The 12,699-nt window shown below is 38.9% G+C and overlaps 1 protein-coding gene across 5 annotated transcripts in view; it reads right to left on the reverse strand.

The window, feature by feature from the left end:
- The window catches only part of GABRG2 (gamma-aminobutyric acid type A receptor subunit gamma2), a 70,884-nt gene that overhangs the window by 27,584 nt on the left and 30,601 nt on the right, over nt 1-12,699 (reverse strand). For all 5 annotated transcript variants that reach the window (XM_075442223.1, XM_075442222.1, XM_075442224.1 and 2 more), the window contains exons 5-6: nt 11,743-11,825; nt 10,908-11,045 (exon numbers count right to left, since the gene is read on the reverse strand). In XM_075442223.1, coding sequence (XP_075298338.1) covers nt 10,908-11,045; nt 11,743-11,825 — 221 coding nt within the window. The remainder of the gene's footprint in view (nt 1-10,907; nt 11,046-11,742; nt 11,826-12,699) is intronic.

Raw genomic sequence — 12,699 nt, forward strand, 5'->3', positions numbered from 1 at the left:
TACTCCTTTTTTCTTCTGCAGTGTTGCTAAATCTAGTCATACAGTTTTTGACAGTTATTTTTAAAAAGAAGAAAAAGAAAAGAAATTTCTTCATATTCAATAATACTCTTGCTTTTCCCAGGATGACAAGAAGTGACGAGAGTTACTCAAGAACTCTTATTTTCATAGCTCAGATCCTTAGCATTAGAGCAAACATAGCCAGAGTGACAGCGTGCTGTCATGAATTGCCCTGGCTGTTGCTACTGTGCTTGTACAACCACAGTTAAGCTGTGCAGTTCCAAGACGTTGCTGAGTCACTGCGTGGTTTCACAACGGCAGCAAGCTGACAGCTCTGTTCAGACTGCTAGTTTGCCAGGGTGATGTAGGAAAGGAAATTCTGGTGAACAAGAAGAGTGGCTGGAAGTATTCAAACTTGTTTTATTTTGTTTTTAAAGAAGTGTTACTGTATAACAACAGAAAACTATCTAAGAAATTACTACCAGTTCTTTATTTACTGAGTATTTTTGTATTTTGCATAACTAGAGAAGGGATGTTAAGTAAGGTCAAATAGCTGTTGCTATCTGTCATTTGAATGGACAGGGTGTGATCTCATTTTAGGGTTTTTGGATGGGGGCAAGGGAAGAGTGTTTGTTGTGGGTTTTTTTTTTTAACCTGTACGCTCGCAGAACAGAAACAACCTTGTATGACTGATTGTTACCTAGACATTATGACTCTATTTCCCCTTCAAACTCATATTCTCAAGATTAAAAGAGAAGAAATTGAGCTACAATCAACAAGGGCACGTTATTTGCAACAGTCAAGTTTTTTTTATCTTTGTCTTGATTCTCAGAACCTATATACATGAAAGAACAAATAGTAATATGCTGACTAGTTTCGTGATCATTTCTAGTCACTGGCATGAAGACACACAAAGGGCATTGTGGTACTTTATGCATCAAATCTTGAGAAATATTTTTAAATTCTCTTATGTAGGGCATGAATCAAGAAAGTATTATTACATAAATTTTATCCTGCAGCTCTTTAGCCTTAATTATGCAGTCTTCTTGAGAGCAGCAAAGAACTCGCTTAATAGACTGTATCACATTTTGAGATAAGTGGCATATTTATAGCTTCTATAACATACATCAAAATGAGGACATTTGTGTCTTGTTTAAAAAGGTGATGTTAAAATGCGCTATTTACAATTAAGAACTTGTTTTAACAATAAAAAATGAAGGAGTTAATGTTTGTGAAAAACAAAATGATAATGATAAATATTTGAACACTATTACCATGTTTAATATTATGCTACTACGTTCCTCAGTGAGAACGTGTTGCCAACGTTGTAGCATGGTTTTATGGAATTGTAGATAACACATATCCAAAAATATAAGTAGAACATTTTATAATTGCAAGGTACTGCAGAGAGTTTTAGAAGTTTCTTCATAATGTACGCATTCTCATTTAACAGCCTAGTCTATTTTCTTTCTCCTGTTTTATCTGATACAAAAATTAAAAATCAAAGCTCACTGGGAAGGTCTCTTTAAACTTAGTGCTGTTAATTAGTTTCATTTGCTTTTTATATGGGAGATTTGGCTGGATTGGAGTATTATTAGCTCCCATCAATGCCGCCTGACTCGGATACTCTTGTTACACAGACTTGTACGTCTTGCTTCCACTCAGCCTTTCAATTATATCTATTCATGTACAGTGAAAACTTCCCCCAACAAAACAGCATCTTAGATAAGTAGGTTACTAAAAATGCTATGTAATGACATGAGAATGAGAAGCCAGAAAATTGCACTTGCAAACTGAAGGGATTTAACTCTGTAAGAGCAGCCTTAGAGGCGTATGTTTATTATTTAGGACGTGTAAGTGCCTCAGGCAAATCCAAACTTATTTCAAATGAACTATCCCTATGCTGTACACATCATGAACATTGAGCTGTCATCACCTTCGAACTTCCTTAACGAGTTTGGGTTTATCCACTGCAAGAGCAGGAAGTTAAGTAAGTTAAGATCAAGGAAAAAATGTGAAAGAAGTTATCGTAAATTCATCCTAATACAAATGTGGTTTTTGAACACAAAAAGGGTCTAGAAGTGAAACATCAGCAAGGAAATCAAACGTCAGTGCTATGCTGATCAGTTTACAGGTTACAGAGATTGCTTTGTGACTCTGGAGCTGAAAGGCTGAAGTGCTCAGGAACCCTCCAATTTGTCACAGGATTGCTTGAGGCTTAGTTATATAAAGAGGACAATAAAACATTTATTTAAATCAATAATTTAAACATAGTTAGCCCCTGTGAAGAAAACTCATCTAAAAATTGCCTCAGAGTTATGTTAATGCTAAAATAATTGTGAATATACATTGTTCTTTAACTACTAAGCCATTGTGTCTAATCCTTTTGAACCAAAAATTTCTCACCACAGTTCATTATAATTAGATCTAGCTCCAGCTGCAAAGAGTGGAATTACAGTGATTTTTCTCTTGTGACATTGCAACAGCTTCTGTGAAAGTCAATCAGTGGATGGAGTATGATGATTTCATTACGAAACAGGAATTAAAAAAGGGAGCTGGGATGCTAATATGCTTTGTGTCTTGAAGAGTCATCAGTACTTATGAAATACATTCACAGGGGCATTAAAGGCATCATGAAAATCTGGATGCTTAGTTGTTTGCAGGAAAGGCTTTAAGACATAGAATCATGCTGTTAATTTGCTAACTCTAAAAAAATTAAAAGCATTCAAAATTATGTTTTTTCTTTATTTTTAAATTTCCTAAAAGATCTGATTATTGCTGTTAAACAAACAAATATTATTTCTTAAAGCCACTGTTCTGTTATATCCACAGAACTTGTATTTATTATAAAACCGATCTGGCCTTCAACATCTGTGCTTTTGCATTTACCCTGCATTAGGTTCAGTGGAAATGCTTGTAAGATTCCACATTATCCCTTATTCACCAGTTACTTGTAGATTAATCCTTTTTATCCCTACCTGACCTTTCTCAGTTTAAACTGTAGCAAGCCGTGCTTTCAGACATGGCAAACCTTCAGAAAGACAAACTTGGAAAAATAACCTGGACCCTCAAGAGTCTTTGTTCACTTGGGAAGTCGTACTGGGGTGGGGTGAAAGATTTTGGGCCCCAACAACCCTTTTCTTCAGGGACAGTTGTGATTTCATTTTGCTGAGGTGGCTCAGTTAACCCTCAGGCTAGGAAAAACTGAGAGTAAAAAAGGGCTGAATTACTGTCACTGGAATTTTAAAAGAAAGCTTATAATGCCTCTCAAAAGATAAAAAAAAATAATCATCAAAGAGCCTTTCAGCTCTTTCTGTGATTGGTTAGAAGCAGGTGAGTTTGAATGCCTAAACCTGAAGCTATACAGATACAGACCTGAACAGAAAAGTCAGATTCAATCTACAAGAATTTTAAACGTACTTATTCCATGGGAATAGCGGAGCATTTTCCTGCCCACTGAACTGAAAGAGACGCAAAGTCAAGGAGTGTGGGTGCTCTGGGTGCCTTTTCGCCTTAGCCCTGTGGCGGTGAGGACCCTGCAGACCCCAGCCACGGCTCCATCGCTCCCGCCGTGCCTTGGCGGTGCTGGCTGCTCGCCGTCCGGCCCCTTGCGAGGAGCCTCGCGGCACCTGGCAGCGTTACGGAAGCGTGGGTACAACTGCACTCGACACACACACTGGAAAGATGCTTTTTAGTGTGGTCATAACTGAGCATGGAGCGGAAAACCAGGCCAAAGCTAGCTATTTGATTATCACTTGGATCCACAGACGTTCTTGTTGGATGCGTCCCTTCTGTTAAACTCCCTGGTCCTCGGCCTGTGGCTGCGGAGGTGGCGTGGATTTTCCTGTTACTCTGCTGTCACAGGAATTGGGTCCACTGGGTTTTCAAAACCAGCGACAGATCAGATGATGAACAGAGAGGTGTTTGGGTGAACACAGGTAGTGGAAGGCACCTGTGCAGATTTTCTGAGGTCTTGCGGGGTGCTGCCAGGGGCTGAAGCAACGATACAGAAGTGACCCGAATGCAGGGGAGTCGAGCCCTTCCCGGCCATTCCGGGAGAGGCCTCTCCCTCTCGCCTGCACCGCGTGGCCGGGTTTCTCAGGAAGCCTTCAGCTCGTCCCTGTCGCCTGGTCTGCCTCCCAGGGGTTATGTGTAAGGGTAAAGGGATCTAAGGTGCCCTCATTCTGCAGGTCTGAAAAAGCGTGTGCACGTAGATCTTGGGTGTCTGCATGACAGGGAGGGACTGGAAAGCCCACTTACTGAATTAATGCATTGATGCAGTCATGGGAATTCATCTATAAATACTCATTTGCCACACAATTTACCAACTTGGGTAAGAAAATGTGGAGTATACAACACGTATGGGAGGGAGGGAATTGTGCAATATCTTTATTCTTTGAAGACATGATCCTGAAAAGCAGACTAATTATTTTCAATGAACCAATTTTGCAACAGTTATAACTTCAGCAAACGTTCATTAATTGCTATGGTTTGATGAATGACTGAACAGATACTCATATCTGGATTATTTGGGCAAAGTTTGTTATTCATATCCGGTAAACGTTTGTTATCCATTATCCTTCAAAATAATATGCAGGAGTAGTTACCTTAGGGTGGTTTTATTCCCTGGCAGCGATATCAAACTGGTGTAAGCTACCACCATAACAAAAATCCTTCTGCTGCTCACAGAATTGTCTGCAGCCCTTCGTAATGATGGTATATGACAGTTAAATAACTTCTCCTGTATTTTGTTTCAAATAATGATATGCCGGGTATAGTAATGTTAAATGGTGGTTCATGTGAGTTGAAATAAGGGAGAATTCAAATGAAAGATAAAAAGAACATTTTATGAGCAAAAATATTTGCCAGTGCTTTCTTTCTGGACAGGTGACAAGAATATTTATGTTAGGAGCAAAATCTTAAGGTATAGGTATCAAGATGTTGAAGGGTCGTCTTAAGGATATTAGCTCAGAGCTGGGGGTTTCCTTCGCAGCAGCAAACGCAAAAAGAGGCCTTTCAGGCCATCGTGGCTGCCTGCTGCTTTACGTGTTTCACTGTCCAACAGAGACAGTATTCTTTTAGCCAGAATTTTTAAGGTAATAATTTAATATAGCCTTTCAAAAAAACAAAGGTATTGAGATAAATATCCTCCTAAACCATAAAGAGAACAATAAAGATACACAGAACAATCTAACAGTAGGCTGGGTTTTCTGACTTAAAACTTATGTCATCACTTGCTCCTCTGCAAATTGGATACAAAGTATGTTTAATTATGCTAAAAGCAAAGTGCAGGTATCTTGCAGCTATTTGCTAGACCAAAGTCTTCAGGCAGGGAATGTTTGAATTCTCAGAGGGATCTCCCTGGCAATGCCGTATGCTGTGATCAGCCCCCAGGAGAACCTGGAGCTGGTGCAGGGCTGTCAAGGGTTTCTAGGCACAGTGGCAATCCACCTGTGGCCGTTGTTTAACGCCAGTCGTTTCCCAACACAGATCTTGAAATATGATATGCACCTGTCATACCATATTTTGTCTCAATAAAGATGTATAGGGAGAAGACTTCTGGGTTTTCGGAGCATCATGAAACCTCTGGGGACTGTATGCCTGCCAACAGTTCAATTTGGTATGATACAGCATTCAAATAAAGTATAAAAGTCTGCAAATACGTCCTTGTCCACAAAGTAATAGCCTTGACCACATTTTCCTGATAAAATAGAAACCAGACCCAGATCTATTTATGTGGCTTAATAGATGCGTAGCAAGATAAATATTTAATTACCAGTTTGACACTGTGTATCAGTGATGAGCTATACACTGTCTCTACTGCACAGCTCTGATTAGCTACGTAAAACACAACAGAAAATAAGAGGGAATGTACAGCTACTGGCTCACCAGTCTCGTGCATCCTGCACAGCTTGAATTGCTATTTATTGATTAGTCTTATAATGCCTTTGTACCTAATTAAAAATTCAGGACGGGCTCTGTGAATAAGCAATAGACAATGTCTGGTCTAAAAAAAGGAACTACCCAGTCACAGAAATGAACTGGGAATACCAGAAGCTCCATCTGTCCCAAATAATTACACATTCACAAACTGTTTTGCATAGTACAATATTTTGTATGTTCAAAAACACTAGAGTAGAAACGCAGTTAGTCTAGTAATTTTATGAAATTTATGGTAACTTATTGATGGAAAGAATTTTCAGGTGTAAGCTAGTGCTTTCCTCCTGGTCTGAGGTATGGTTTCATAAAACTTTTGATTTTAGGGTTTCTGCAACCTCCCTAAATAGTACGTGCCCGTGCTGATTACTGTTATGGTTTAAAACCAGTTTGATTGTTTTACTCCTTTGATCATCAATTATATTTTTTGCCTGACTAGTTCCACACTTCCAAATATTTCCATAGATCATGTTTTCTAAACCTTTTAAAGTGTATGAGTGTGTACTCTCCTGTACTCCCTGTCTGTTTTAATATGTTGCACTTTAAAGTGAACTTTTTTTCGTCAAGAAGAATGCGGTAACCATTTGACATCAGTATTTCATAGAGTGGAAGAGTGGATATTTCTCCCAAGTTTACACACAACAGTAATGCATCCTAGAATAGGTGGTTTATTGCAACAGTGACGCATTATTTATTTAAGCTCTATAATATTTTTATTTTGACGTCCAAAAAGTGAAGGGCAGCAGCATTTGGTGATCTGATTCACAAGTGGTGGGCTTCCTGGACTATTTTCTCACCTAATTTCTTTCTTATTTTAAATCCGCAGTGAATATAAAAGGTCAGATATTAAACATAGAATAGCTTCTAAAGCAAAAAAGAACAATTGACATTCATCTGAAATAAATGTATTGTGCAATAGTAAATGCTAATATGGAAGATGGAAAAGTGCATCCTGTGCTAGAGCAGTCATTTTTGGTTTTCTTCTCTATTATTGCTGCTTACAGTATGATACAACTCTTTTTAGGCTAAGTGTCCGCTTTCTGCCACATTTGCCAGCTAGGTTTACATTTGTCCCATGTATAGACCATATGCCTAAAAAATCACATACCCTTAAATAACTGAAGGTATTGTAAGTATAACATGAACTCTGAACATGTCAGTGAAGAAACTGGCTTTGCTATGCAACCTCAGCATTAGGTTCGAAGTAGGATTGTGTAAATCTGATGCTTTCTCTGTAAGGGCTAGCCATGGCAGTGTCCATCCAAATTTCAGCAGTTGCTGAATTTTTATTCTCTAGATTCTTCCATTAATTCATCCCTTTTTTATTGAGGAATCTCGCTACCGTTCAGGGGATGGGGCCTTATACTGTGGGCAAAAAGGTCACACAAGAGAAATGGTAGTTTCTTAATAAACGGCTGAGATGTGCACTGTTTGGGCAGAGATTTTGCACATACTTCAATAATACAATAAATCTTAAACCCATCTCAGTTTATAAGTGTGAGGTCAACTGTAGTAGTTTACATAACTCAGATGATATTATGTCTTAAATTGCGCTTCAGTGCAAATAATCTGAACTAAACCACTGCTGTTGACACAGCATAGGTTGTAGTGAAACAGCAAAAATATGTACAGGTAATAGATTATTAAATATAAATTAAATATTTACTGTTTTTAATGAAATGTTCATAGGGCACAAGGTCTAGCGTTAACTTGCCTTAGCAGTCACCACTACCAATGGGCAGTGGATTCCGTCAGCTAAGTCATTGCTTATACTCGGTTTGTGACTTTCGAAGAAAATGAGTGTCTCATGCGACTGTGCAGTCTGGAGAGAAACAAACTGACAATTCTGGATGACTCACTTCAGAGAACAGGGACAGACAAGATGGTCTGTAATATTCCAGCTGCTTTTTTCTACTGTTATTGGGATTTGCCAACTGGTCAGGGACAGAATTCTGACATTTGGCCCTTTCGGTTAATCTTCTATTTCTGCAGCACGTGCAAAGGCAGAGCAGCAGATAAGTGTAGTCACTTCAGCAAGTCTGTCAGACCTTATGAAGCTTACACTCAAAACATCCTTGTCCTCTGCCCATAATCCAGGCCAGATCTCAAATGTTCAGCTATGGCATGACAGAAAAAGAGAGAACGGAGTTGGTAATGACCATCTCTCAGCCATCCTTTGATTCTCTTCTCTGTTCCACTCGCCAAGCAAGCGCAGCCCTCAAGGACTGGAATGTATTAGTCACTGGGAGGCATGAAGCTGGAAATGAGTCTGTTTTGAAATGGAGTAGAGGCACATATGGAAAGTTTACTCCAGCTTCAAATGCCGTAACACTACTCCCAGGCTCTTCTGTTCTGTAACTGTTTGATCTCGTATTCCCTAATTCCCCCTTCTTGTGTTCAAGTTTCTCTTGTTTTTGTTTTCATTTAAATTTAGTTTTGGGGAGGAGTGCTTGGAAGTGTGGTATAGTCCTCTTTCCAACACCTCATTAATCTTTCCATTGCCTCCTAAACTGTACCTCAGCTCATACCTCCACCGAAGCATCAGCAGTGGTACTGTCATTAGTTTGTACTTAAATTCTATTATACGCAACGCTGCAATTAACTGCATGAAGTCTGAAGACTTATATTAGCTATACGGGCAGTCAAACATTTAACTTGTGTACTCAGGCTGCAAATAAATCTGTAAGCTTGGAATATTTTTCTTGTCTTCTATTTTGGGGAAACTGTTGAAAATGTGCACATGTAAGAGAGTAATTATAGGCAGAGTATGGGTCTGGCTGAGGAACACTGGACTTCATGTAGTTCCCAACATGCTAATAAGGCACATGGGCAAGCAATGAACGCTCTTTACGCTCTGTCAGCTTTAGCAAAATATTTGTAGGACATAGACCAGATTCATGACAATCCCTATTTTGTTGGGCTTTTTTTCCCCACCCACTAATTATTTAGATACTGCACCTACATCAAAATCAGATCTAATTTTCTTACATATCTGTGGTCATAGAAACAAGAGGAGCAAGAAAATCAGATGTAAGCTAACTGCAGCAGAAGAAATGTACGTACAGGACATTTTCCCAAGTTTTTATGCTCAGCAGGTCTTTGAAAGCAGCTCAGCAGGCTGAGTAGCTTTCATGAGCATTTCTTCTCAGGAGCTGAGTGATGACTAGAGTGACTCTTTGCTGCTTTAAAGTGCATGCCAGCTGCTAATTACTTTTTTTTAAAGCAAATTAAAAGGGCTGGTGTGTGTCGTCGTATTAAAAAGCAACATTATGGCCCTACTCTAGGTGAGTATGACAAACTTGAATGGCCATCCCCTGAAAAAAAGAAAATATTTTCTTCGCATGGGAACATATCTTTTTGCTTTCTGTGTTTTACCGTCGGTTTCCCAGCATGCGCTTTCGTCACATCAGCAGAGGATTAGAGGGTGCTTTTGATGCACCAGTGCAAGATGCACTGAAACAGTGGATCTGAATATTGTAGCATGTTAAGGTTTTATTTCTTTTTATCTCTGGCCAAAAAAAGTGTTTTAGAGAATGGTTCAAGCAAAAAAGGAAGGAAAAAGAGCAAATAAAAGAAACTCAAATTAAGGCTGAAGTAAAGTTAGTGTTCAGCCTGGGCAGGATGAGATCTTAGACCAAGCTTGGGTACGCAGCTGCCTTCTGTGCTTCGCCTGAGGCCGGGGCAGTCTGAGGCGAGAGGCATTGCTGGTTAGATTTTTGCTTCGAGAGCAGTCCCACACGGTCATGCGTGATGGTGGGTTTTAGCAGCTGTGGCTCACACACACGCTGCTCTCTTGTCCTCTTTTGCACCTTTACTTTTATTTTCCTGGGAAAATGAGAAAGGTCAAACGCTTTCTGGAATAGCTGACTAAATGTCCTCCTCAGCTAAAATGGCAGGAGATGCCAGAAGGCAAATGTGGCTACAGCTGGGAGGCTTCATTCCATATTTGTCGTGCTCATAAGGCTAAACATGTCATTGGTGCTTAATGTCCAGTTGCTCAGGAGTTGGAACTGGAATTAATTCTCAGCCTCTTGGTTTGCACTCCAGTGCCACGCACAGCAGGCTCCTCTCAACTCTAGCATCTCTCACTTTCCTTTTGAATATAACAGCAATGCTGATCTTTTAGAAACAAAATGGACAGAGATATTTCCGAAGTCATAACTAACACAGATGTCTGAATTTAAATCGATACATTTGCCAGAACAATAAAATAAAGTAAAAATCAAAAGCAACCTGAAAAGAAAAACTGCTTTCATTTCACCGTTCTTTTGAAAGTAAGAAATCAAAGAAAAGGGATGTCATGCATATACGACAATATTCATATGCAGTTCCTCTTTACATCCTTTCTCATATACACTGATTTTCTTTCCACTGAGAAACAGAACTATATATGTCTAGAAGAATGTATTTTTCTGCTTAGTTAGTAGGGTTAAAATTGCTATTTTTCTTAAAAGCTGAGTACTTCCTCATTTATAATTTTAAATTCCATTACTTGTTGCCAAGGAGATAGAAATATGCAGGAAAATCATCTGAGACTCTGATTTGTAGGCTGTTCTCTTTAATGAGAGTTGAACGTGCCCTGTTTTGAGGAACAAAATAAACTTGGAGCTGCTTGTAGTAAAGAGGTTGGGACTTTGCATTTCATTTCTGTGCAGGCCTACTTTCTGCTTCTGGAAGTTGGAAGGGGATATTAAAATATTCAAATCAGTATCAGATTATCTTGCTACACCAAAGCAGAATAGGAAGCTCCCTCACCCACCCTTGTAGTAGTGGCTTTCTTCTGATGGTTCTTATTTTTCTTCCTATGAGTTCTTCAGAAATACTGAAGCCTGGATGGTCCCATAGGTATTTAAAAGCCTGTAATTGTTCAGTGAAGTGCCAATGCTAAGTTCTAAGCAGAGATATATTTGTTTTTTTCTTTCTGTTAATAAAATCCTAAATGAATCTGAAGGTAAAGAGATCAGTTGTCTTACCTGAAGTAGTCTTCACCACCTCAGTTGTATTTCTTAATCCAGTAAAGGAGAACTGGTAAAGCCTCCAAGACCTAGTGTCCCCCACCTCCACTGAGCTGCGCTTCCATTGGTAAATGATCTCTTCTCTTGGGTAGCCATCTATATTGCAATGGAAAATACAGAATGCTTTGTTTCATAGTCATTGTTAGGATTTTAGTGTACTTTGGGGAGTAAAAATACTGTTTTCTATTTCTGGAAAAAACTGGAGAAGCATATTGCAAATAAATTATAGATATGTTTTTCTGAAGTTACTTAGTAGTGCCTTTTACTTAATGTCACATTTAATTTTATTTATTATAAACTAAAATGGCACTTGAGATAAATTTTTCAAAAAGGAGTTTTCTGCTTTTGTGGACTCAGTATGATTCAATTTTGCCTGTTGCTCTATTATGGCCAAAAAGTCTGCAGCTGGACCAGGAATTCACACCTTGACCTGACTGCAAAATGTCAAACTCTTGACTCCAACTATTGCAGTAGTAAAACATCCATGTGCAGAGAGAAAGTATCAGCCCTTGAGACTTGGATCTTGAAGGTTAAAGTTTCTACTATTATGCTAAGACATAAGCAACAATTAATCACATAGGTCCTATAAATTATATCAATATACCATTCCTCAGTTATGTTTGTAAACATATAAGACTCATGTACTTGAAATTAAGGTCAAAATAAAACTGAAAACCATTAGACTATGTCTGGTTGAGAGCATAGCCCTTGCTGACTCTAAGTATGTAGGTAAATTAATAAGAAGTGGTTCAGTGTGGGTCAGGAAAGGGATAGTTCTAAGCATGTTACTTACAGCTTGAGAATTCCAGGGGGCAGGAATGGGCGTCCATTGGGAAGTTGTGTAACTGTAGCTGACACTCGGCATCAATTGTCAGCCTGAGGAGAAAGAGACCAGAATATACAGAATGCACGTAAGAAGTTTGTCCTGAAAGCTACTTTGTGACAAGCAAAATGAGATTCTTACTAATATGGAACCTGACTATGAAATATGCAAATATATAAAAAATAGAGAGAGAGAGAGAAAGCAAAAGTAAACTATTGATATGTATACATTGATTTGGGTATTCCAAGCATAGGAAGACATCATGGTTACTGATGAGCAGTGTTTCTTTTTTGATTACATAGGCCCTAATTGTCTACTTTCTGGACTGTGTAATAGTATAAGGTATTAAAATTCTGTTCCTATGCATCTGAAATGGCAGCGTTACTCATGACTGGTAAATCCATAAGTAGCTACACAGGTCATCTCATGAGCAGTGATAAATCTTTGTGTCACAACATGCCATAATGTACTAGGGAAATGTATTTCATGTGAAAAAAATTCTATTTCCAAAATGATGGACGGGAGTCCAAATTTAGACATCTGCTTCTACAACAGCCATCTAGACTACCTTCATAGCTAGTGAGAAGGCGCTCTGAGGATACACTTCATTTCATTCCAAAATAAGACATTTAAATTAATTCAGAAGAAGAATGTACCGCAAGGTGTTTCTCTCCATTGAATATCTGGAGAGTCTCTGTGATAACTCAGGTGGTGCAGGTGCTATAGATCAGGTAGAGACATGTACGTTTAGAAATACAAAATTAGATGTGTGCCCTGATGTGCCTGTTAAAAACTCTAGCATTTTTCATTCTGTCCCTTCATTGTGGCTAGGCTGTCCATTGCCCCAGCCCTGCCATGAGCTGCGTGACGCTTCGACTTTGGACAGGAGGGTGGAGATGGGGTGAGAGAGGGGAAAAGGAGGAAAGA

Source organism: Opisthocomus hoazin, chromosome 23 (genome assembly GCF_030867145.1).
Source record: "Opisthocomus hoazin isolate bOpiHoa1 chromosome 23, bOpiHoa1.hap1, whole genome shotgun sequence".
Classification (NCBI taxonomy): domain Eukaryota; kingdom Metazoa; phylum Chordata; class Aves; order Opisthocomiformes; family Opisthocomidae; genus Opisthocomus; species Opisthocomus hoazin.